The sequence below is a fragment of the Heterodontus francisci genome, chromosome 2 (genome assembly GCF_036365525.1).
Source record: "Heterodontus francisci isolate sHetFra1 chromosome 2, sHetFra1.hap1, whole genome shotgun sequence".
Classification (NCBI taxonomy): Eukaryota; Metazoa; Chordata; class Chondrichthyes; order Heterodontiformes; family Heterodontidae; genus Heterodontus; species Heterodontus francisci.
In genome coordinates, this window is record NC_090372.1 from 91,106,364 (window position 1) to 91,133,439 (window position 27,076).

Consider the following 27,076-nt stretch of genomic DNA (forward strand, 5'->3'; position numbering starts at 1 on the left):
AACTTTACTGCTCAAGATAAGAACTCATGGTGTTGGGGGAATATGTTAACATAAGTAGAAGATTAGCTAACTAACAGAAAACAGAGTCAGGATAAATGGGTAATTTTCAGGTTGGCAAACAAAATAGTGGAGTGCCACGCGTGAAGCCTCAACAATTATAATCAGTATGAGTGATTTGGATAAAGGGACTGGGTGTATTGTAGCTAAATTGGTTGATAATACAGATAGAGATAGGTGAGAGCAAGTTGTGAGGAGGCCACAGAGTCTGCAAAGGGATATAAATAGTTTAAACAAGTGGACAAAAATTTGGCAGATAAAGTATAATGTGGAAAATGCGAGGTTATCCACTTTGGTATGAAGAACAGTAAAGCAAAATGTTACTTAAATGGAGTGAGACTGCAGAATGCTGCAGTATAGAGGGATCTGGATGTCCTTGTACATGAATCGGAAAAAGTTAGCATGCAGATACAGCAAGTAATTAGAAAGGCAAATGGAATGTTGGCCTTTATTGCAAGGGGAATGAAGTATAACATTTGGGAATTCTTGCTACAATGGTAGAGGGCATTGGTGAAACCACACCTAGAGTACTGCGTACAGTTTTGGTCTCTGTATTTAAGGAGGGATCTGCTTGCATTGGAAGCAGTTCAGGGAAGGTTCCCTGGGCTGATTCCTGGGATGAAGGGGTTGTCTTATGCAGAAAGGTTGAGTAGGTTGGGCCTAAACTCATTAGAATTTAGAAGAATGAGAGGTGATCTTTTTGAAACATATAAGATTCTGAGGAGGCTTGAAAGGGTAGATCCTGAGAGGATGTTTCCCCTTGTGGGGGAATCTAGCATAGTGGGTATAGTTTCAGAATAAGGGGTTTCCCATTTATGATGAAGATGAGGAATATCTTCTCTCAGAGGGTTGTGAATCTTTGGAATCCTCTACCCCAGAGAGTTGTGAAGGCTGAATCATTGTCTAATTCAGCCTTGAATATATTCAGATTTTTGAATTTGTGGGGAGTCAAAGATTATGGGGAACAGGCAGGAAAGTGGAGTTGAGGCCAAGATCAGATCAGCCATGATCTTACTGAATGGTGGGTCAGGTTCGAGGAGCCATATGGCCTACTCTTGTTCCTATTTCTTAATTTCTTATGTTTTCTTTTTAAAAAAAAAGTACACTTTACAAACTGTCATGGTGAGATTTGAGTTTGTGTTCTTCTGGATGATTAATCCATGCCTCTAGACCAGTGACAATCAGTACACTACCATATCCTTGCTATGTTCCTCTGTCAAGCTCAAAGTGATGTGAGGCTGTGTCTTGAATCAAATTTAGTCCCTTGCTTAATGTTATACAATTTGTAGTATTTCAAAAATGGCAGTACAAGTACATCCTGCACTAAGTGTTTTGAAACCAGCTGTAGGTGATACTATCTCATCACTTGGTTTTCATTCCGGTGTAGAATGACTCCATTTTAATCAGAACGGCATTTAAAAAGTTACCTTTCTTTTAATCTTTAAATAAAATTAATTAGATACCTGAATCTAATTTTAATACTTGTGAATAAGTATCTGTGCAAGCACAAAAACTTGTCTGAATGTAATTTGGTTTCAGTAACTTGGAAATGTTGGCCCAACATCATCATAACAATTCTGTCAGCTTTCCTGTGGGATTACGAATATGTGTGTAGAGTCATTACAGCACAGAAGGAAGCCATTTGGCCCATTGGGTCTGTGCTGGCTCTCTAGAAGAGGCCAGTCAATCCCATTCCCCTGCTCTGTCCCAGTAGTCCTGGAAGTTTATTTATATGAATGTGTGAGGGGAATGTTTATACTCAGTGCATTTCCAGCTTTATTGCTGTTACCTCAATATATATGAATTTGAAAATAAAACATTGATAAAAATTGATTAAAACCCTAATTAACTAATTCATAAGTAGAGTAACTAAACCAGAGGGAGGAGATTGCTGTATTTTGTTAGCATTTAATATTTATAGTAGGAATCTAGCACTAGGGACCATATAGTTGTTATAACAATTTAGTCAGGATTTAATAAGTATTTATTTATCTTAAATTAATTTATTAATTAGTGATAGAAATGACAGTTAGAGGGGTGAAGTGCTTCACCTGTCAGATGTGGGAGGTCCGTGACGCTTTCAGCATTCCGGACGACTACATCTGCAGGATGTGTACCCAGTTGCCGCTCCTCACAGACCGCATGGAGCGGTTGGAGCGGCAGCTGGATGCACTTAGGAGCATGCAGGTGGCAGAAAGCGTCATAGACAGGAGTTTTAGGGAAGTGGTTACACCCAAGGTGCAGGCAGATAGATGGATGACCGCGAGAAGGGGCAGGCAGTCAGTACAGGAATCCCCTGTGGCTATCCCCCTCTCTAACAAGTATACCATTTTGGATACTGTTGGGGGGGATGGCCTATCAGGGGAAAACAGCAGCAGCCAGAGCAGTGGCACCATGGCTGGCACTGTTGTTCAGCAGAGAGGGACAAAGCGCAGAAGAGCAATAGTTATAGGGGACTCTATAGTCAGGGGCACAGATAGGCGCTTCTGTGGACGTGAAAGAGACTCCAGGATGGTATGATGCCTCCCTGGTGCCAGGGTCAAGGATGTCTCTGAACGGACAGGGGGCATTCTAAAGGGGGAGGGTGAACAGCCAGATGTTGTGGTACACATTGGTACCAATGACATAGGCAGGAAGAGTGACTAGGTCCTGCAGGGGGAGTTTAGGGAGTTGGGTAGAAAGTTTAAAAGACAGGACCTCTAGGGTTGTAATCTTGTGATTACTTCCTGTGCCACGTGCCAGTGAGGCTAGAAATAGGAAGATAGTGCAGCTAAACACGTGCCTGAACAGCTGGTGTAGAAGGGAGGGTTTCAGCTATCTGGACCATTGGAATCTCTTCAGGGACAGATGGGACCTGTACAAGAAGGACGGGTTGCATCTAAACTGGATGGGCACAAATATCCTGGCTGCGAGGTTTGCTAGCGTCACTCGGGAGGGTTTAAACTAGTGTGGCAGGGGGGTGGGAACCAGAGCAATAGGACAGCAAGTGAAATAAATGAGGGGGAACTAGTAAATAAGGCCAGTAAGACTAAGAGGAAGAGCAGGCAGGGAGATGTTGCTGAGCACAGTGGGACTGGTGGTCTGAAGTGCGTTTGTTTCAACGCAAGAAGTATAACAGGCAAGGCAGATGAACTTAGAGCTTGGTTTCGTACTTGGAACTATGATGTTGTTGCTATTACAGAGACCTGGTTGAGGGAAGGACAGGATTGGCAGCTAAATGTTCCAGGATTTAGAAGTTTCAGGTGGGATAGAGGGGGATGTAAAAGGGGTGGGGTGTTGTATTACTGGTTAAGGAGAATATCACAGCTGTACTGTGGGAGGACACCTCGGAGGAGTCGTGCAGCGAGGCAATATGGGTGGAGCTCAGGAATAGGAAGGGTGCAGTCACGATGTTGGGGGTTTTCTACAGGCCTCCCAACAGCCAGCGGGAGGTAGAGGAGCAGATATGTGGACAGATTTTGGAAAGATGTAAAGGTAACAGGGTTGTAGTGGTGGGTGATTTTAACTTCCCCTATATTGACTGGGACTCACTTAGTGCTAGGGGCTTAGATGGGGCAGAATTTGTAAGGAGCATCCAGGAGGGCTTCTTGAAACAATATGTAGATAGTCCAACGAGGGATGGGCTGTACTGGACCTGGTATTGGGGAATGAGCCCGGCCAGGTGGTCAAAGTTTCAGTGGGGGAGCATTTCGGGAACAGTGACCATAATTCCATAAGTTTTAAGGTATTTGTGGATAAGGATAAGAGTAGTCCTCGGGTGAAGGTGCTAAATTGGGGGAAGGCTAATTATGACAATATTAGGCAGGAACTGAAGAATTTAGATTGAGGGTGGCTGTTTGAGGGTAAATCAACATCTGACATGTGGGAGTCTTTCAAATGTCAGTTGATTAGAATCCAGGACCAGCATGTTCCTGTGACGAAGGAGGATAAGTTTGGCAAGTTTCGGGAACCTTGGATAACGCGGGATATTGTGAGCCTAGTCAAAAAGAAAAAGGAAGCATTCGTAAGGGCTGGAAGGCTAGGAACAGACGAATCCCTTGAGGAATATAAAGACAGTAGAAAGGAACTTAAGCAAGGAGTCAGGAGGGCTAAAAGGGGTCATGAAAAGTCATTGGCAAACAGGATTAAGGATAATCCCAAGGCTTTTTATACGTATATAAAGAGCAAGAGGGTAACTCGGGAAAGGGTTGGCCCACTCAAGGACAGAGAAGGGAATCTATGTGTGGAGCCAGAGGAAATGGGAGAGGTACTAAATGAGTACTTTGCATCAGTATTCGCCAAAGAGAAGGACTTGGTGGATGATGAGCCTAGGGAAGGGAGTGTAGATAGTCAGTCATCTCATTATCAAAAAGGAGGAGGTGTTGGGTGTCTTGCAAAGCATTAAGGTAGATAAGTCCCCAGGGCCTGATGGGATCTACCCCAGAATACTGAGGGAGGCAAGGGAAGAAATTGCTGGGGCCTTGACAGAAATCTTTGTATCCTCATTGGCTACAGGTGAGGTCCCAGAGGACTGGAGAATAGCCAGTGTTGCTCCTTTGTTTAAGAAGGGTAGCAAGGATGATCCAGGAAATTATAGGCCGGTGAGCCTTACATCAATGGTAGGGAAATTATTGGAGAGGATTCTTCGGGACAGGATTTACTCCCATTTGTAAACAAAAAAACTTATTAGCGAGAGGCAGCATGGTTTTGTGAACGGGAGGTCGTGTCTCACTAATTTGATTGTGTTTTTTGAGGAAGTGACAAAGATGATTGATGAAGGAAGGGCAGTGGATGTTATCTATATGGACTTCAGTAAAGCCTTTGACAAGGTCCCTCATGGCAGACTGGTACAAAAGGTGAAGTCACACGGGATCAGAGGTGAGCTGGCAAGATGGATACAGAACTGGCTCTGTCATAGAAGACAGAGGGTAGCAGTGGAAGGATGCTTTTCTGAATGGAGGGATGTGACTAGTGGTGTTCCGCAGGGATCAGTGCTGGGGCCTTTGCTCTTTGTAGTATATATAAATGATTTGGAGGAAAATGTAGCTGGTCTGATTAGTAAGTTTGCGGACGACACAAAGGTTGGTGGAGTTGCGGATAGTGTTGAGGATTGTCAGAGGATACAGCAGGATATAGATCGGTTGGAGACTTGGGCGGAGAAATGGCAGATGGAGTTTAATTCTGACAAATGTGAGGTAATGCATTTTGGAAGATCTAATGCAGGTGGGAAGTATACAGTAAATGGCAGAAGCCTTAGGAGTATTGACAGGCAGAGAGATCTGGGCGTACAGGTCCACAGGTCACTGAAAGTGGCAACGCAGGTGGATAAGGTAGTCAAGAAGGCATACGGCATACTTGCCTTCATCGGTCGGGGCATAGAGTATAAAAATAGGCAAGTCATGCTGCAGCTGTACAGAACTTTAGTTAGGCCACACTTAGAATATTGCGTGCAATTCTAGTCGCCACACTACCAGAAGGACGTGGAGGCTTTGGAGAGGGTACAGAAGAGGTTTACCAGGATGTTGCCTGGTCTGGAGGGCATTAGCTATGAGGAGAGGTTGGATAAACTTGGATTGTTTTCACTGGGACGACGGAGGTGGAGGGGCGACATGATAGAGGTTTACAAAGTTATAAGCGGCATGGACATTGTGGATAGTCAGAAGCTTTTTCCCAGGGTGGAAGAGTCAGTTACTAGGGGACATAGGTTTAAGGTGAGAGGGGCAAAGTTTAGAGGGGATGTGCGAGGCAAGTTCTTTACACAGAGGGTGTTGAGTGCCTGGAACTTGCTGCCAGGGGAGGTGGTGGAAGCAGGTACGATAGTGACGTTTAAGAGGCATCTTGACAAATACATGAATAGGATGGGGATAGAGGGATACGGTCCCCGGAAGTGCAGAAGGTTTTAGTTTAGGCAGGCATCAAGATCGGCGTAGGCTTGGAGGGCCGAATGGCCTGTTCCTGTGCTGTACTGTTTTTCTTTGTTCTTGTTCTATTCAAATGTTATATTCTTGTAAATAATGATGAATTACCACTTGATTAAACTTGTATTGTTTCAGTTGTAATCATTAAATCCTCCTTTGTAGATGTAGCAAACTGCATTGTCTGAATTTATGGAAAAAGTCTGGTCGATGACTTTGGGATTGGTTGTGTATAAGTGATGAATCAGCATTTGTTATTGCAGTGGGGATCTTGGAGATATTCCTTTTTATTGAGTGGAAACACCGCATCAGCAATCTATTGTCATCTACTAGGAATTTGTCTTAAAGATGACTTACATTCATATAGTGCCTTTCATTACCTCAGGATGTCCCATAACGGCACAGTGGTTAGCACCGCAACCTCACAGCTACAGCGACCCGGGTTCGATTCTGGGTACTGCTGGAGTTTGCAAGTTCTCCCTGTGACCGCGTGGGTTTTCGCTGGGTGCTCCGGTTTCCTCCCACAGCCAAAGACTTGCAGGTTGATAGGTAAATTGAGTATTATAAATTGCCCCTAGTATAGGTAGGTGGTAGGGGAATTGAGGGAAGGTGGGGATGTGAGAGGGTAATGGGATTAATGTAGGATTAGTATAAATGGGTGGTTGATGGTCGGCACAGACTCGGTGGGCCGAAGGGCCTGTTTCAGTGTTGTATCTCTAAATAAATAAACACTTTACCATCATTGAGCACTTTGAAGTGTAATAACTGTTGTAATGTGGAAAACATGATAGCCAAAGTTGTGCACAGCAAGGTCCTACTGACAGCAATGTGATAATAATGAGATGTCCTTTGTTGGATAAATGTTGGCCACAACAGAAGGTACTAGGTTTAAGTCCAAATCCAGGACTTTAACTTGTAACCTAGACTGACACTCCACGACAGTGCTGAGGGAGGACAGTGTTATTTCAGAGTTACCATCCATCCTTGGAGTTAGATAACTCTCGAGTGGCTGTAAGGCAGTTTTGAAGTTGCACCATAATCCCCTATCTCAAAAAAAGTTATAAAGATAAACCCAGCAACTACAGGTCTGTCAGTTTAACCCTGGTGGTGAAAAGCTTTTGGAATGATAATCTGGGACAAAATTAATAGTCACTTGGATAAGTGCAGAATACTTGAGGAAAGCCAGCGCAGGTTTTTTTTTTATTCGTTCATGGGATGTGGGCGTCACTGGCTAGACCAGCATTTATTGCCCATCCCGAATTGCCCTTGAGAAGGTGGTGGTGAGCTGCCTTCTTGAACCACTGCAGTCCATGTGAGGTAGGTACACACACGCTGCTGCAGGAAGGGAGTTCCAGGATTTTGACCCAGCAACAGTGAAGGAATGGCAATATAGTTCCGGGTGAGGATAGTGTGTGACTTGGAGGGGTACTTGCAGGTGGTGGTGTTCCCATGCATTTTCTGCCCTTGTCCTTCTAGTTGGTAGAGGTCGCGGGTTTGGAAAGTGCTGTATAAGGAGCCTTGGTGCGTTGCTGACGTGCATCTTGTAGATGGTACATGCTGCTGCCACTGTGTGTCAGTGGTGGACGGAGTGAATGTTTGTGGATGGGGTGCCAATCAAGCAGGCTGCTTTGTCCTGGATGGTGTCGAGCTTCTTGAGTGTTTTTGGAGCTGCACCCATCCAGGTAAGTGGAGGGTATTCCATCACGCTCCTGACTTGTGCCTAGTAAATGGTGGGCAAGCTTTGGGGAATCAGAAGGTGAGTTACTTGCTGCAGGATTCCTAGCCTCTGACTTGTTCTTGTAGCCACGGTATTTATATGGCTACTCCAGTTCAGTTTCTGATCAATGGTAGCCCCTAGGATGTTGATAGTGGGGGATTCAGAAATGGTAATGCCATTGTATGTCAAGGGGAGATGTTGAACACAAATTGTGTTTAACTATCTTCATTGAGTTTTTTGATGCGTTAGCAGTTGGTTGATGAAGGTAATGTGGTTAATGTAGTGTATGTGTAAAGTGCCACACAATAGACCTGCCTGCAAAGTTGAAATCCATGGCGTAAAAGGGAAAGTGGCAGCACGGATACGAAGTTGGCTGAGTGACAGGAAACAGAATAGTGGTGAATGGTTGTTTTACGGACTTGTACTAGGATCACTGCTTTTCTTGATATATTACTGACCTGGAGTTGGGTGTATAGGACACAATTTCAAAATTTTCAGATGACTTAAAACTTGGAAGTATTGTGAACTGTAGGGAGGATAGTGATAGACTTTAAGAAGACATAGACAGACTAGTGGAATGGGCAGATACATGGCATATTAAATTTAATACAGAGAATTGTGAAGTGATACATTTTGGTGGGAAGAACGAGGAGAGGCAATATAAAATAAAGGGTACATTTCTAAAGTGCAGGAACAGAACCTGGGGATATATATGCACAAATTGTTGAAGGTGACAAGGCAGGTTTTGAATGTGGTTAGAAAGGCTTTCAGGATCCCGGGCTTTATAAGTAAAGGTAAAAAGTATAAAAGCAGAAAGTTATTATAAACTTTAACAAAACACTACTTTGGCCTCAATTGGAGTATTCTGTCTAATTCTGTGCACCACACTTAAGGAAGGATGTGAAGGTGCAGAGGAGGTGCAGAAAAGATTTATGTGAATGGTTTCAGTCATGAGACAGTGGCGCAGTGGTTAGCACCACAGCCTCACAGCTCCAGCGACTCGGGTTCGATTCTGGGTACTGTCTGTGCGGAGTTTGCCTGTGACCGCGTGGGTTTTCGCCGGGTGCTCCGGTTTCCTCCCATAGCCAAAGACTTGCAGGTTGATAGGTAAATTGGCCATTGTAAATTGCCCCTAGTATAGGTAGGTGGTAGGGGAATTGTGGGGATGTGGTAGGAATATGGGATTAATGTAGGATTAGTATAAATGGGTGGTTGATGGTCGGCACAGACTCGGTGGGCCGAAGGGCTTGTTTCAGTGCTGTATCTCTAAATAAATAAATAAATAAATAAATGAGAGACTTCAGTTACATGGATAGATTGGAGAAGCTGAGGTTTTAAGAGAAGAGAAGGTTGAGAGGACATTTGATAGAAGTGTTCAAAATCATGAGGGATCTAGACGGTAGATAGAGAGAAACTGTTCCCATTGGCAGAAGGATCGTGAACCAGAGGGCACAATTTAAGGTGATTGGCAAAAAGGGGGCGACATGAGGAAAAAACTTTTTTACGCAGCAAATGGGTTAGGATCTGCAGTGTGCTGCCTGAGAGTGTGATGGAGGCATATTCAATTGTGGCTTTCAAAAGGGAATTGGATAATTATCTGAAGAGAGAAAATTTGCAGGGTTATGGGGAGTGGGACTAACTGAGTTGTCTTGTAGCGAGTTGGCATGAATGGCCTCCATCTGAGCTGTAATAATTTTATGATTCTATGCCCTGGACATTCCTGATAATTTAACTGGAAAGACTTATGGTGAGAGACTCTACTGAAATGATTTTGATGTCAGAAATTTCTGGTAAGAGTGTTATTTTCTTGTATAACATGGAAGAATAGTTTAAACAAAAGTTGCACTTTCCCCACCTCTAGATTTTCTTTCATTGCTAATTTTTTTTAATAACTGTGCTAAATTTACGGAATTCACATAGAGCAATCATAAGAGCTCAAGAATAGGTGTAAAAAAAAATTCAAAGGCTAATCAAATGTTGGCTTTATCTCAAGGACTGGAATAAAAAGGAGTGGAAATTATATCTCACATGTATAAATCTCTGGGTAAACCCTGTTTAGAGTTGTCAATTCAGTTCTGGGCATCACACCTCAGGAAGGATATATTGGCCTTTGGAGGGGTAGTGAAGGAGATGTAGCACTGATTTGCCAGAATGATACCAGGGCTAAAAGGGTTAAATTATGAGGACATGTTGCATAGGCTAAGCTGGTATTCACTAGAGTATAAAAGATTAGTGGGTGATGTAACAGGTATTTGAAATGATTTAAAGGATAGAGAGAGAGAAAGTATTTCCTCTGATAGAATCCAGAACAAGGGGCATAACGTTAAAATTAATGCTAGGCTGTTCAGTGATGATGTCAGGAAGCATTTCTTCACACAAAGGGTAGTGGAAAAGTACTAAGCTGCCTTTTCGCATTTAAGTTCAATATTATATTACATCTAGACCAAAACTGAAGGGTTATGAAAGGTGATCTTGGTCTACTGTAAAATTGGTGAATCGGTAACTGGTCAATGAGGTTAAAAAGATGTTATATTGGTCATCTTGACTTAATGTAACATGAATACCCCATTACAGCAACATTAGTTGGGTATATAACTGCCGCATTCAACAAAAGCACGTGGTTTTTGAATGATTCTGTGTGGGGCCCCTTGTCCTAACTTCCAAATGCTTATGACAGCTAATGAAAGGAAAATGGTACTAACCCGGTAGCAAATTTTGCTTATTAATATACTGTTACAGAATGAATGTATATATAAGTGAACCAATGCAGAAATTTGTTGATCTGTCAGGCCTTTTGCAATTCCCTCACTGACCAACTGAAGTACAGCGATCCAAGTTTGAAAAATTCAGCAATATGTTATTTAAACATCTACGAAAGAACATTATTGTATAACCACATACTCTTGACTTTTAGGAGCAGGTCATTGGCAAAACTATCACCAGTAACCTGTCTCTCGATGCAGAAATCAACAAGCGCATGGGAAAGGCTTCCACTGCTATGTCCAGACTGGCCAAGAAAGTGTGGGAAAATGGCGCACTGACACGGAACACAAAAGTCCGAGTGTATCAAGCCTGTGTCCTCAGTACCTTGCTCTATGGCAGCGAGGCTTGGACAACGTATGTCAGCCAAGAGCGACGTCTCAATTCATTCCATCTTCGCTGCCTCCGGAGAATCCTTGGCATCAGGTGGCAGGACCATATCTCCAACACAGAAGTCCTCGATGCGGCCAACATCCCCAGCTTATACACACTACTGAGTCAGCGGCGCTTGAGGTGGCTTGGCCATGTGAGCCGCATGGAAGATGGCAGGATCCCCCAGGACACATTGTACAGCGAGCTCGCCACTGGTATCAGACCTACCGGCCGTCCATGTCTCCGCTTTAAAGACGTCTGCAAACGCGACATGATGTCCTGTAACATTGATCACAAGTCGTGGGAGTCAGTTGCCAGCGATCGCCAGAGCTGGCGGGCAGCCATAAAGGCGGGGCTGAAGTGTGGCGAGTCGAAGAGACTTAGCAGTTGGCAGGAAAAAAGACAAGCGCAAGGGGAGAGCCAACTGTGTAACAGCCCTGACAACCAATTTTTTCTGCAGCACCTGTGGAAGAGTCTGTCACTCTAGTATTGGCCTTTATAGCCACTCCAGGCGCTGCTCCACAAACCACTGACCACCTCCAGCGCTTACCCATTGTCTTCCAAGACAAGGAGGCCAAAGAAGAAGAAGACTGGCAAATGCATTTTCCTCTAAATTTTGAAAAATAAGCTTTTTCTTTAGCTGTTCCAAACTGTATTCAGGACCATATTCTAGTGAATTAGATTTTGAAGAATGTTGTAAAACAAAAGCAAACAAAAATGACTTCTAAAAATATTCTATCCACTTTACTGTATTATTTTGGTGATTTGGTTTTAAATTAACCATGTTAAATAATTCTACTATTAAAGTTTACTTTTTAAATGTAGACATATGCTTTCAGAATTGTCCACAGGTTAGGGTTAATGATTGTTAATGGGTTGTAGAAAAATATCTTGAGCTGTAATTGACACTGGCGCCTGAAAGTTTTGCTGGAGTTTTCCCTGTCTCCCAACATAATAGTTAGTGGAAACCCCAGAGAAATAGTGCTGAAGTTATGGCAGAAGATTGGGAGGACCTCCACAGAAATTCAACCCAGGTCTCCACTTTGATAACATTTTTGTTCTGTAGATATTTAAGTTCCTTGGGACATTTCTTTCTATATTACAGATACTATGGAAATGCAAGTTGTAGTTGTTGTATTTCTCTTTATAGTCTTTGGGCTGGATCGTGCAGTCAGCAGCAAAGAAATGGCACTTGCTGCTGACCTTGAAAACTGCCCATAAAGATCTAAAGATTTATAGTGTAGATTTCCCCTTTCTTGACAACAGTTTAAACGTGGCGCCAAGTCAAGGGGATCTCCAGGCATCAGTAATGTCAGCAAGCAGGGTACGCAGCCAATCACATTGAAGTATTCTCACAGATGGCAAACCAGCAAGTCAAAAGTGCTGATTATCAATTTTAATGTAAATTTTTAGGTAGTGAAATAAATGATTATGATTGGATTAAGATAGAAAAAAGAACATCATCGTAAAACATTATTTTGAAAATTTGTGATTTTTTTTTTATCATAATGGAGAAATTTGACATTTCACAAATATAAAATTAGCTTTTCAAGGCCAGTGATTAATCATAATTATGAACCTAGTACGCTGTTTTAAAAACCCAATTACACCTAATTCAACATTGTGTTACTTTTTCGAGGGTTTTTATAGCGAGGGTAAAAGTGGAAGTTTTCGTCAATTCACTAATTGCTTAAGGATTGCACTCTGGGTTTAGGGAGGTTGGTGGGGTGATCTCAACAGCACACTCACTGGAGGAGGGTAGAATCACTGACAGCAACTTCTGGATTTCCTTGTAATTCTGCGTATATGCAGACTCCAGAAGTCGCTGTCTGTTTCAGTGGATTAGTGACGGCGAATGCTGTCGTTACTATCACAAAATCTGGACCGATCTCTGTCATGCACATCTCTATCTTAGGGGGCAGGTCAATATTCCTGTCCCTAGGCACTACCAGTGCCATATCCTGCAGGTAGAAGTGCACATGTGTAACCAGGAATTACTTAACTTTGACTTCTCATCGCAATGGTTATGCTAACGTTGATTCATTCTTTATGGGCATAAAGGTGTGTGCTTATTCCAAGACGCAGCTTGTGGAATTCTGGTGCTGCACAACTGTATCGCTCTTTTGTGGTGCTTAGACTATTGAGCATTCATACTGTTTAGTTCTCTATCAATACAATGCTTATATAATTGCTTGTACATTTTTCTTTACAATGTTTAGTGCCAAGCAATTGAATTGTCCTGGGGTATTCAGCAGTCAGCATTCCTAAGTTGGGTGGGACGCAGATATACTGGATTTGAAGGAGAAAAAATTGCAGAGATCAACAGGCAACTGGGAGAAAAACTTGGGGTCAAAGATGGAGAACAGGTCTGTAAGGCAGTGACTTTCCAACATAAATTCTTTGAACCTTGTTTAGTTGTCATTAAGTTAAAGACTAGTCTGATTGGTATTTCCCAGACTGTCTGTCTTCTCCACTTTGCTTGTAATAATTTACCTTTATTGGTTCTAACTATAATCTCTCTTATTCAACTCATTATTATTGAATATGTTTCATCTCTTGTTTTTTGACACCCTCTCATATGCTAACCTCTCACTCTTCTGACCCATAACCTTCCAGGTGTTGACTTGAATTTTTCCACAGTTATCTTGTCTCCATTTTGTGCTTACCCCTACCAGGGTTTAGATTGTTTTCCATCTACATTATTCCATTGATACAACAGACACTACTTTGGTCTCAAATCTTATGGGCCGCAAGCTGGAATCCACATTGTGATCAACTAGCATAACTATCCACGACCAGATTTAGGATAACCTTCTCAAATAGTTCCATCTGGATAGTCATATCTACATAAACCTCCAAGATCATCCTTGAGAGTAGGAATAATTCCAAACTAATTTTCTTCACTACCTACCTTCTCTTGCACTCTTCCTCATCTCCTTCCATCTGCATCTTAGATACTGTATGTAAGGAGCTAATGGATGACATTGTGTGCAAAACTGACCAATCTGTATAGTTGCCTCAGGTTATACATTCTCATCCCCATATCTCCCAGCTGTCCCTCCACACTTCCAAGCCATACACTCAGATTGCACCGTTTCTCTTTTGCTGTGCCCCCCAGAGCTGTAACTAATCCTGTCTGCAACCCCTTGCTGTTCTTTTGATCACCACCTGTTTATCCAATTTCTCCTCTTAGCTAAGCTTCTTGACATCATTAGCCTGTGTCTATTCTCTGGCACTATCCCAAACTCAGTCAAAACCAGTTATTTTCCTGCTCAAAAAACCCACCCTTGTCTCCATTTTCTCAATGATCGATTTTCAATCATCCTTTGCATTTCCAAACATCTGCAATGCCTCATTGCACCACAACTACACTTCTCTCTCAAATTATTCAAAGCTTTCCAATTTGGCTTCTGCTCTGCCCATATCAGTGAAATTGCACTGGTCAAAGTCATAAATGGTACCTTCCATGACTAGCTCGCTCACTTTCTCAATGCTCCTTGACCCTTCCGTTGCCATTGGCACGATCACTGCAGTCCGCCTCCATGGCACTGCCGTTTTGTTGTCTATTGCAGTTAAATTACTATGTTAAATTACAATGCTTCTCCCATATGTTCATCACCGATGTACTCAGCACTGTATCATTGGTCTTCTCTTTGTCATCTAGGTTTCTGGGCATCATCCATCTACCCCTCAGTGATGATGCCCAGAAACATGTCAGCTTTCATCTAAAATTCCATTGCTGTTGACACTGTTTCGGATTGTTTGACTAATATTGAGGCCTGGATCAGTCTTGGCTTCATGCAGCTTACTGGCAGTGAAAACAAAAAGCTATCCTGTGACTTGTGCTATCACCACCATGTTTTGGGCTTCATCAGTTTCCATAGCTGCCATCTCAAGCTAATCTCGAGTTGCAAAACATCCCATACTGAGCTTCCTTTCCCACATCCAATCTGGCACCAAGACTGCTTTCTTATAAATTCCTCGTATTTTCTGCTTTTACCCCTAGCTCTCCCTACTGCTGCCAAGACCCTAATCCATGTCCTCTTCATTTCAAAGTTTGGCTTTTTGAATATTCTAAGCCTGCATCTTCCACAAATTAAAACCTATCTCGGATATCATAGTGCATGCCCACTCCTTGTCTTTGTCAAGCTGTGTTAACTTCTTCAATGTCCTGTTCAAATCCTTCCATGGCCTTGAACCCTCAACCCACCTCTTCCCACTTTTGGCTTCTCCTCTAGCTGTTAAGTACCTGCACCAACTCGTGTTCACTATCTTCACTCTACCCATGACAGTAATCGCTTCAACCAATGTGCTCCTACTTTCTGGAGCTCTCTTCCAAACATACCTTTGCTTTGTTGCTTCGTTTTCTGCTATCAAAGGATGTCTTTAAGCCGCTTACCCTGTTTTCTCATTTTCTGTTTCGTGCCCAGCTGTCTGTTAAGTGTTCTGATCTGTACACGAGGAGTGATTCATAAAAGCATCATGCTTTTGCTTTTGTGATGAGACAGTTATTTCGTATTTGTTTTCTGTGATTCAGGTATTTCTCAGGCCTTGTGCACAAGTCTCCTCCTGTCAACAAGCAATCGTGGAACCTCTTTCACCTAGTGACTGGGAAATATTGGTACTGTATTTATTATCTTAACAGCTGCTTACAAAAGATAATGTAATAATGTGCTGTTTGTAAAGGTGCAATTATATAATACCATATTTTAGATTTATTCCATAAGTTCTAAGTAGGAGGTGCACAATGGATTTTTCCAGTTTGGGATTATTAAAACTGTAGATATTTGAGGTTGGGTCATTGGCATGAATGTGCTCTTTATTCAGACATGAATGCCCACCAGTGGAAGGACACATATATAATCGCAATTAATTCTGTGTAGAAACATAGAAAATAGGAGCAGGAGTATGCCATTCGGCCTTTCGAGCCTCCTCCGCCATTCATTATGATCATGGCTGATCATCCAACTCAGTAACCTGTTCCCGCTTTTGCCCCATACCCTTTGATCCCTTTAGACCCAAGAGCTATATCTAACTCCTTTTTGAAAACATACAATGTTTTGGCCTCAACTGCTTTCTGTGGTAGCGAATTCCACAGGCTCACCACTCTCTGGGTGAAGAAATTTCTCCTCATCTCAGTCCTGAAAGGTTTACCCCGTATTCTGAGACTATGAGCCCTGGTTCTGGACTCCCCACCATCGGGAACATCCTTCCTGCATCTACCTTGTCAAGTCATAGAGTCCTGTTAGAATTTTATAGGTTTCTATGAGATCCCCCCTCACTCTTCTGAACTCCAGCTAATATAATCCTAACTGACTCAATCTCTCCTCGTATGTCAGTCCTCCCATCCCAGGAATCAGTCTGGTAAACCTTCGCTGCACTCCCTCTATAGCAAGAACATCTTCCTCAGATAAGGAGACCAAAACGGTACACATTTTTCCAGGTGTGGCCTCACCAAGGCCCTGTATAATTGCAGCAAGACATCCCTGCTCCTGTACTCGAATCCTCTCGCTATGAATGCCAACATACCATTTGCCTTTTTTACCGCCTGTTGCACCTGCATGCTTACCTTCAGCGACTGGTGTACAAGAACACCCAGGTCTCACTGTGTATTCCCCTCTCTCAGTTTATAGCCGTTCAGATAATCTGCCTTCCTGTTTTTGCTACCAAAGTGGATAACCTCACATTTATCCACATTATCTTGCATCTGCCATGCATTAGCCCACTTACTCAACTTGTCCCAATCACCCTGAAGCCCCTCTGCATCCTGCTCACAACTCAGCCTCCCACCCAGTTTTGTGTCATCTGCAAATTTGGAGATATTACATTTAGTTCCCTCATCTAAATCATTAATATATATTTTGAATAGCTGCGGTCCTAGCACCGATCCCTGTGGTACACCACTAGACGCTGCCTGCCAATCGGAAAAAGACCCATTTATCCCTACTCTTTGTTTCCTGTCTGCCAACCAATTTTCTATCCATCGCAATACACTACCCCCAATCCCATGCGCTTAATTTTACACGCTAATCTCTTATGTGAGACTTTGTTGAAAGCCTTCTGAAAGTCCAAATAAACCACATCCACTAGTTACATCCTCGAAGAATTCTAGTAGATTTGTCAAGCATGACTTCCTTTTCGTAAATCCATGCTGACTCTGCCCGATTCTACCACTGTTCTCTATGTGCTCTGCGATAAAATCTTTGATAATGGAATTTCTCCCACTACCGACGTCAGGCTGACTGGTCTATAATTCCCTGCTTTCTCTCTGCCTCCTTTTTTAAATAGTGGGGTGACATTAGCTACCCTCCAATCTGTAGAAACTGTTCCAAAGTCTATAGAATCTTGGAAGATGACCACCAATGCATCCACTATTTCTCAGGCCACTTCCTTAAGTACTCTGGGATGCATATCATCAGGCCCTGTGCTTCTCATATTTCAAGTGAATGTGGTATGAAATTTCACATGCCCAGCATTATTCTTTACTGAAATTCTAATGCCAACATTACACTTACACAATTGTTTAAGTTGGCTTGAACCTGTATTGAAAACACCTGCTAAGATAACATTTTATTTTTGTTTTAGTTCACTGACAATCGTCACTTAAACTTATTCATATTGGTTCTGTTTTCTACAAAATAGAATATCTGGCTTTTTTTTAAACTTACATGGTGACTGAATATGTTCAAGTAGCATGTAGATATGAATCCTGGACTAATCTTATGTGATTTTTGTAGGAGCTTCATAGTACATCACTTGAAAGACATATTATGGACCAGATCAGAATAGTTTTTCCAGGAGGAGTATTTCCAATATGGGTAGAAAAACATACTGTGATTTATATTGAAATTGGTAAGTAAGTTTAATGCAAATCAGTGAATAATCGTGTTGCTTCATTATTTATATTCATGTTATTAAGTAGCTGGTATATTGACAGTGATGCTAACCCCACCATCTCATAATTCAAGAGACAAACTTTTGAAAATCAAGAGATTTGGTTTATAGATCATGCGTTGCATTTTTTTTTCAAACATAAACCAATATAGGAGAAAAACCTAAAAAGACGGATACATAATTGTTAAAAAGGAAGACTGTCTCTTTATAATTTCCTGTCAAATATTAACAGCGTTGGAACCAATGACCTCATTTGCCTTCGAAGGGAAAAAATAGGAATATGTAAATTTAGGCAGTATTAATCTAATTAAAATCATCTTCGAGGAAAGATTAACCAGTCCCTGGGTTCAGTGATCCTGTGGAGGTTACACTGAACTGGAAAAACCGAAATCAATGGAGCTGGAGAGCCTACTGAATGCAAAATGCAGTTATTTGCACAAATAGACTCTCCTTTTAGCTAGTTCTCAGTCCAATAAAATATTTGGTGTTTGCACCTTGCTAAATAATTCTGGAAATATGCACACCAATGGTCTTGCATCTTTAATCTTCCACTGTAAAATATAAACAATTCAGAGAAAATAAATAAAACCTGTCTGAGGTCTTGCAACATTTAAAACCCATGCAAATCTGATCACCAGGTCTGGTAAAGCAGCACCAACAGCAAGTCGCTGGAAGCTGCACCATCTGAGTTACCAGTCTGTGTGTGTGTCTTTGTGCTTTGGCTGAGACTGGCAGGGTGCCAATGCTATATCCCAAGGCGAATTTTACAGACCCCCACCCGACATTGAGGGTCATGGCAGGGGACGCCTGCCACGGGCATCGATGCTGAGAAGGCCCAGCCTGATATCGCCTGCAGTGGCGAGGCCTCGTGGTGGCTCCCCGCCGCTTGGTGACGGAAGCCCAATTTAAATATGTAAATGAATTAAATGCATTAAGTACCTTTTACTCTCCTGCTGTCTGTCCTGGTGCGGTGCTCGCGCCGGTGGCCTGCACTCCCGCGTTTTCAGATCCCTGTGCGGGGATCCAAGGTAGAACACTGGTGGGGAGCTGAGAGCAGGTCGGTTTTTCATTGCAGCAGGTGGGGTGGGTTGGGGAGCGACATCAGAGTCATATCATTGGTGTAGGGGATGTTGGGAAGGGTTAGAATGTAAAGTTTATGAACTTTGTCGGGTTGAAGGTCAGGTGCACAAGGTAACTGGGGAGGGCAGGTAATTAACACTATTATTATTTGGGGTGGGGGGTGGGAGAGGGGCAAGATAAATTAATTTAATTTTTTAAAATCAATTTTACATCAGTGTTTCTTTAAATATTTAAATGTAGGACTCGAAGCCCTTTACAAATGGCGTCAACGCCTGCGCAAAGGCTGCTGCTGCCATTGTCTGAGATGAACAGCCCGCCTCCCTCCATGTCTTTGGGGTGGGCAGTCACCATGGCCATTTACATGAGCCGCCGCGTTTAATATCCAGGTTCGGCCCACATGGGCGGGCTGCCGTTGTTTTCACCACCTGCCAATTTTGGCGCTGGCACCATAAATTTCAGCCCCGCATGTGCAAGTCTCCTTCAGAGGGACGCGTTCCACTCACCATTTTCCCAACACAGAACTTACCCGCACAATCCAGCGCAAGCTGGCCGCCCATGGGTGCTGGAACTGCTGACCTCTTGAACTTTTTCAAAGTTTTCGCCTCTTTCGCAGGCACCTGTGTGTGTTTAGGAAAAAAGAGATTTGGAAGTCCTATCATGAGCAAGGTTCCAAAATGTGTGTCTCAAAATGAATTTGCAAGTGTTGGCATATCTGTATTGAAGGGAGCTACAAAGAAAAAGCGGATCTTCCATGACATTGCTTGTGGTAAGTTCCTGCTTTCTAGGACCAGGAAGTATTTTGCTGGGAGCAGGGCCTAACCACATTTCTGGTAGTGAATTAAAAGTGGGACCTGGGCATAAAGCGGAAGGAGAACTGAGAGTTATTTTGCCAGGAGCTGGGGCTTAAGAAATGGCTAGCAATGGGGCAGAAATTGAGGGCCTAAATAAATGGCCTGGAGTAGGGCAAAATTGCACAGAGGAACAAGGTGTGGTCAGGAGCTGGAAGACCAATTTCAGGAATGCTACAGCAAGCAATGGTACATGGATCTGCATCTTTGATTCCCACACTGTAAGCTTCTGATTTCAATTGTATCATTGTGGGCTGTTGCCATTTGGAGGCCATAATTCTTTCTGCTCTCTGTTTAAAAAAAAAAACATCACACCAATGATATTTTAATCGGGCCGTTTCATATGTTATATGGAAGCTAGGATAGCCCTACCCTCCAAAAAATATTCTTTCGCTTTATTTTGCTGGTGAAGGAAAAACGCATGCAACAAGTCTCCTGAGGGTCTCAGGTAAATGGGAGGTTGGTTTCAAATGACAACCATTAGGGGCTAGCAATCCTGTCTTGAATAGTCTGCAAATGGATATTAAATTGCATTCCATTTTTCACTTTACCAGAAAAATTAACTTGTTGACTGTTGATCCTCTATGAAAGGGAGTTTCCTTGTTTTGTAGTTGCGGGGGGAGGGGGGGGTGGTGGGGTGGGGAAGACTGCCTTTGTATCTTTTTTTAAAGAACTATCCCTCCCCCCCCCACCCCCCCACCCCACTTCCGACCATTTTTCATTGCTTTGTAGCCATAATGTGATATCAGTTTACTTTCAGAAAGTTGTAGTCTTCTGAAACCATGCCTGTCATCCTTCCCTTGAAGGGTGTATCTAGAGAAAGAGAGAGACAAGAATGGAGCTTATATTAAGTGCCGTCACTTGGAAGACAATAGTGCTGCAGTGGTAGGATTTGGATTGTTCAGTTTTCTCAGCTGAGCACCTGCTTATAATGGTACAGAGAGAAAGACAGCTGGTCAGTTGATCTCTTTGGGCCATTGCTGTGCATTTTTATTTCTTGTTATGTTATAGAGCACGTTGAGTTGGAAGGCACATGATGGGCTGAAACTTGTCCTGCTGCCGGAAGTGGTTGCGGGCGATAAAAGATGGCAGCCAGCACTCATGGGCCGAACACTGCCACTGTGCCGCGATCTTGCGTCTGGCGTCTCATTAACATATGGACAGCGGCCACCCCCCTGCCCCCCCAATCATGTGGCAGTTGCGGTTGAGATGGGAGCAGGAGCTGGTGCCAATTTTAAAAGGCTGCCAGCCCTGTAGACAGTTCCAAAAATACGGAGTATGCCCCTACCCCTTTTCCTGTGCAAAACCTGTAGCGTTCACACCTTCCACCCCGTTGCCGATGCTGGTTAATGGCTGCAGTGTTCCAAACTCCTCAGCCACATTTCTGGTTACTTTAATGCAAATGTCCGAGTTGCAGCAAAAATGAATAAGAGCAGGATATTACCTACCAATCTTTTCAGGCACCGAGGACTCTCGCCTCGGTGGTGCCAGCTTTTCAAGGACGGGACCGTGAAGGCATGTTGAGTGCTGCACATCAAGATGAAGATTGGAAACGGCTGGTAGCATTGCGATGAATTCCATTAAAATGTGTGCAAACAGATAATTTCAATATTTAAAGTATGGTCCTGCCACCATGAAGTTTCCCTACCACCAGGAAGATCTGGCGCAGCAATCCCGGTGTTGGGCTCCACGGCGGGCCTCTACCACTCCAATCTCCTGGCTACTCCCCCTGTCATGGCGTCGCAGAACTTGATATTGGGAGGAGAACAAGATCCTGGCTGATGTATTGAAACTCTTGTGTCAGATGTAAGTGGAGGTAACTGCCTTCATTCAGTACCTGAATTATTACTTAATTCCTATGTGGAAAAAAATTATTGAGTTTTCTTAAGAGAATTTAGTATTTCTTGACAAGAATTCTTGTTTTAAGCTTTATTATAATAACTAAATTAAAAGAAATCCCCAATTAACTGAATAGCATTTTGTAAGTAGCTGACACCCCAAATTACCAAGAAATGTATTTTCTTTACTTAAAAAAAAAACTTCACACTACACATATACGTTACACAGTCCTTTTTTTTGACAACGTCCTTTGCGGTAAAATATCTCAAACTCCTCCCAGTTGCAATGGTTGGATCTCCCAGATTATTTCAGAAATCAAAGTTCTCTTTGCTCACTTCTCCGAGCACTTCTGACCTGGATGTCTGTGAATAAAGCGTTTCCTGGTGATCCTGCTGGTCGTCTTCTTCTCTGCAAGCTTCAACTTTCAAAACCGGGTTCAACTCAGCAGCCTTTTACTCTAACAGGCTTCTGAGAGCAAGTGTCTCCTCCTGTTTTCTCTCTCTGTTGAACTGCCGCTGTTGGTTTCTTCTCTGAGAAGCTGCCACTGCTGAGTTCCCTTCTTCTAGCCTGTCTTTAGGCCACAACAGTTGATTTCTTCTCTTACAGCCTCCCTGCTTTCAGAGAGTTAAGTTTATCTGAACTCAGAAGTCAATAGCTTATTGTTCTGCTCCAAAATGCAAAGTCCAGAAGTCCGGTTTCACAAAGCCACTTGGGCCTGTCCATTGTTCCCAAATGCCAACTGCTGCCTGGTACTTCAACATTTTCTGAATTGCTGACTCCTTGTTTACGACCCGAAAGCCTGGGAGGGCGAAACCCATTGTTCTCCAGGTCTTAGCCCTGTAATCTCTGTTTTCAGAAGAACGTCTTTAATCTGTGTTCATTGTTGTCCTGGTAACCTTTTGCAGAGTGAAGGTGAGGCCACCTGACCTTCCGGACTCCATCTTAAACTTGTAAAAATCACAGTTTTTAAGACATGATCATGTTACAAAGTCCAGTATTCATAACACTTATATATCTTTCTTTTTCTGGTCTAGGTTCCCTAACACCTGCTGCTGCATATGGAAGATTAGAGCCTTTCACTGAACTTGTTGTGTCACCTAAACTGCGGCAAATTGAAGGAAATTCTGTAACAGCTTCCTTTGTTAAAAACAGTATTTTAGATAAAGAACTTAACTTGGACAGCAGCAAAATGCATAATGAAAATTTAGAGAAGCCTAGCGTTGAGTATCCTTGCAAGAGGTCGTATGTTCAACATGGAGTGAATGAAAAACATGCAAGGGAAAATCAAGACTTTTCGAACAGAAGCATCATGTCGGATATATGGCATTTGATAAAAAATATATTCTATTTAAATTCAGATGGCCCAGAACAACTTCCTTCTAATGTTGTTCACAGAGATAATTTTTTAAACAATGTTTCCATGTCCTTTGAAATAGACTCCGTATTCAGAGTGTGTAAGAGATTCCCTTATAATTTAGAAGTACACAGTTCAATACCATGGAACCAAATGCAGTCTGATACAGTTCATATCTTTTCTTGGCATCAAGATGTGCTTACACTGGATAACACTGATACACAGATTATTTGTGGGAAACTGACAAAGCTTTTGTCATATAAACAACAAAAAGAAATAACCAAGCAAAATCTACAAACAGAGAAAAAAAATATAGTCTGCGATGGAAGTGACAGAAAAGCCAGAGTTGGAAAAGCAGAAGAAAATGAATCCTGCATAGTTAAATTAATCACTCACCGGTGTGAACATTTAAAATGTACTATGTCTGCAGGTTTTCACAGTGGAAAAGTTTGGGTTAGTATTGCATGTAGAGAATTGTGTTCCAATGCGTGTCTCAGTTTTCTGAATTTACCAAACAATGCTCAAATAGGCTTTTTACAAAATGCTCAATCCTAATAAAGCAGCTCTGGAATAATTATGTTCCATGAAAAGCTGTTTTTGTGCTCTAAAACTTTAATGGTTTTATGTAATTATGATCAGGATATTAGTTTCGGTTTCTCAGTTACCACTCTGGTCAGTTAATTAATTGGTATTTAAATTGTAATTTTTTTTTGTTTTTGTTGACTTCTGGTCTTCTATAAGCACAGGACAGTCTTGTCGACAGACCTCATGACTTTCATCAATGCCGCAGTATATTACATGACAGAAGCTTGGCTAGGTCGGCAGCATTGCTCAGTTTTGGACCCAGCATTTGAGTTCATAATTTAGGCTGGCACTCTAGTGCAGTAATGGTAGAGAGCTGCATCGTTAGACATCCAGTCTTCTGCAGTCACCTGTTCTGTTGAAAAGAAGGCTGCTAAAAGGTCTTGTGACATTTTTTACAGAGGAGTGCAGAGTTTTGATGCCCAGGCCATCATTTCTCCCTTATTAGGTACCATCAATAAAAACTAGCATTCGTCTTATTGTTGGTACTAAATTGTGCTGCATTTGCCAACATAAGTCACTGCATTTCAGAAATTATTTGTTGTGTGAACCATTTGAGATTTTTTTTGTCTTGAGGTTGTATAGAAATGCAAATACTTTAGATTGCCTCTTTCCCCACTCCTCCAATGATTTTTGGATGCGGCTCTGCAAACCTATCTGAATTACTGAGTTCAAATGTCAGTCAGAGCTAGTACGTGAATCAGTATTAGAGACAGCATTGAACTGCTAAATTTAGAGAATTTAAAATTATATAAATATCTTTATTCAGAAAATACATTCCAAATAGTCATTTGGTAGTACAGAACTTGTGTATTGCTGATATTAGAGACATTTTGTCGAAGCTTTTCATCTTGCACTCATCAGGATAATTCGCAAGAATACCAATGTAAGGGAAGCAATGCGGTGCATTTGCGTGTACTGGAAGCTACATATATTAATACACGGGGCCCTGTTCTTTGCAGACAGAAAATGTACACGCATTGGGCTGAATTTTACCAGCCCCTCGATGCAGTGGGTTGCGGCGAGGGGGCTGGTAAAATTCTGCGGGGAGAGGCCCACCTCGGTGCGGTTCCCTCGCTACCTGGTGGCGGGCCCTTCATCTGCATATTTAAATAAACCTAAATGATATGTAAGTAAACACCTGCAGGCGGCAGCCGTCCCACACTGATTTTACGGCCGCCGTTCGTACTTCGCGCGCCTTTGGAACTCCGTATGGAATTCCAAGGCCAGAACCTGGTGGGGTGAGGGGAGGAATAAAATTTTCAGGGCAGGCGGGGTGGAGAAGCGGGGAAAACATTTTTTATTGGCTGTGGGGCTGGTGGGAAGGGGCTGAAGGGCAATTGATAGAAAGTTAGGGGGGAAAGGTTGGGCAGGGAATAAAGTGAGTTTTGTCAATGAGGGCCAATTAAAAGACCATTGGGGTTGGTGAAGGTCCTCCATATCATAATTGTTTATTTTAAAAATATCTGCACTACTGAAACTTTAAGATCCATGTTAAGGGCTTATAGCCCTTTAAAAATGACATTGGCACCTGCGTGGTGACGCTGGACGCCGTTGCCGGGGATACGGCGGGTGCTCCGCCCCCTCTATTTAAATCAGCCCCCGCACTTAATATCGCGGGGACTGCGTGGTGGCCCTTCCATGGCAGAAGGCTACCGTGCTCACTGTGCTGCCGTAGAGCGCGGCACACTAATAAAAATCCAGCCCATTGTGCCTGTTTCAGCTAAACAAAACATGTGACAGCTATTCGCTAGTTCATTCCTCAGGGCAACACCTTGACCAATCAGAATCAAGTTGCCTGGTTTAAATTACAAACAATGTTTGGCAGTTAACTGTCAGTCACCATAAATTGGTGCATTCTCCATGGCAACACCTCTACCAATCAGAGTCCACTTGCCAACCAATCAGCACTCTCATACAGTATAAATTTGTTGCGTTCCTTACATTGGTATTGCGAATTATCTTGAGTGCAAGACGAAAAGCTTCGACAAAATGTCTCTGTTTTCAAAGAGACATTTTTCCAGAATATTTGTCATTATGAATATGCACTAAAGATATGTTTGGTTGTCTAATACTTAATTGCATAAAGTTTCCCCTTCTGAAAACCCCTGAGGACATTTAAAACTTTAACATTATACACTGGTTTATACCAGTCATTTTATATAAAAGTGGAAATGGGAAAACAACTATCAATCAATTCAATGAAAGCTATTGCTGCTGCAGTGGGCTTTTAAAATGAGTATGTTATGGATTATATAAAGAAAATAATTGCTAACTGTAAATGCTGCGATATTTTGCTGTTTGTTTGACTATCAGTTTCTTGACAGATTCCAGATAAATTGAGACGGAGGTTGAACGTGGAAGCATCTGCTGCAGTCAGGATAAATTCATTAAAATTAGATCCTTCCCTTCCGGCCAGAATTCAGTTGCAACCCTTACAAACATTGGTGAGTGTTGTTATGCAGCAAAGAAAAAAGTAAATATTTTATTTCCCATTAAGAAAAACATGCAATCTGCTTCTTCTATCCACTTCATTCTCTAAGTGAGAGGGCAAGAAGAGGACCTATTCCCAGAACCCGGCTGTTTCTATTCTTGGGCCTGTACTAGAAGCATTGGATATCTTCACTCACTATGAGGAACTTACAGACTAATTAACTACAAATGACTTTTTGAAAAGAAAATTAAGTACATTTGATGCATATAATTATTGTATTATATACAATATTATATTAAAAATTATACCTTCAGTGTCAGTTGCTGGTAGGTCTATGTACAAGACCAAATTAAACCATTTTATCTAGGTTTGTATTGCTTTACACTGTTCAATTGTGAATTTGTTTCTTGGGTGTTCACTAAGGTTGCATTTATTTTGCACTGTTTCAGTCTATTTTGTAAACAGCCCAAAATGGTATATGGTTGCTCTTCTGGCAATTATGAAAGCTTTGCAGGTATTGACACTACTCGGACCTGAGACTACATGAAGACATGTTGCAGTGAGTAACTTTAGGATTGATGATGGATTCTCCTGTTGTTTTGATGGATGAGTGTTCAGCAAGGAGACTGGTTGTTCACCATCTGTGATATTAGACTAAATCTTGATCTGCAGCTGCGCTTACAAATATTACGTGTGGAATTATAGAATAGTACAGTACAAAAGGCGGCCATTTGGTCTATCGAGTCTGCACCGGCTCTTTCAAAGAGCCAGCCAGCTAGTCCCATCTTTCCCTCTTTTTCCTCATATTCCTGCAATATTTTTTCCTCAACTATTTATCCAATTCCCTTTTGAATGTTACTATTGAATTTGTTTCCACCACTCTATCAGGCAGCGCATTCCAAATACTAACCACACCTCATGTAAAAATGTTTTTTCTTCATGTAACCTTTGATTCTTTTGCCAATCACCTTAAATCCATGCTCTCTAATTATTAATCTTTCATCCATTGGAACAAGTTCTTTATGTAGTAATGGAAGTAATCTAAGCTGATGAAATAAGAGTTCACACAAGACGGGCAGTGCACAATTTTAAAGCATACTAACTTGAGTAAGCAAAAATTACACTAAATACAGTACTTCAAGGCTGGCAGGAAGTCAGTCCTGATAAAGTAAATAAATGTAACTAGATATACAGGACAGAAATTACCAATAATGCACACTGATCTCAAATGTGTCTGGCAGCTTA

General features: G+C 42.2%; 1 protein-coding gene across 6 annotated transcripts in view; it reads left to right on the top strand.

The window, feature by feature from the left end:
- The window catches only part of pex1 (peroxisomal biogenesis factor 1), a 110,231-nt gene that overhangs the window by 2,120 nt on the left and 81,035 nt on the right, over positions 1-27,076 (top strand). For 4 of the 6 annotated variants that reach the window (XM_068008767.1, XM_068008760.1, XM_068008745.1 and 1 more), the window contains exons 2-6: positions 13,020-13,166; positions 15,338-15,421; positions 17,538-17,652; positions 22,496-23,268; positions 25,725-25,844. In XM_068008767.1, coding sequence (XP_067864868.1) covers positions 13,020-13,166; positions 15,338-15,421; positions 17,538-17,652; positions 22,496-23,268; positions 25,725-25,844 — 1,239 coding nt within the window. Of the gene's footprint in view, positions 1-13,019; positions 13,167-15,334; positions 15,422-17,537; positions 17,653-22,495; positions 23,269-25,724; positions 25,845-27,076 lie in introns of those variants that run through there. The other 2 variants (XM_068008784.1, XM_068008776.1) reach the window with 2 other exon arrangements.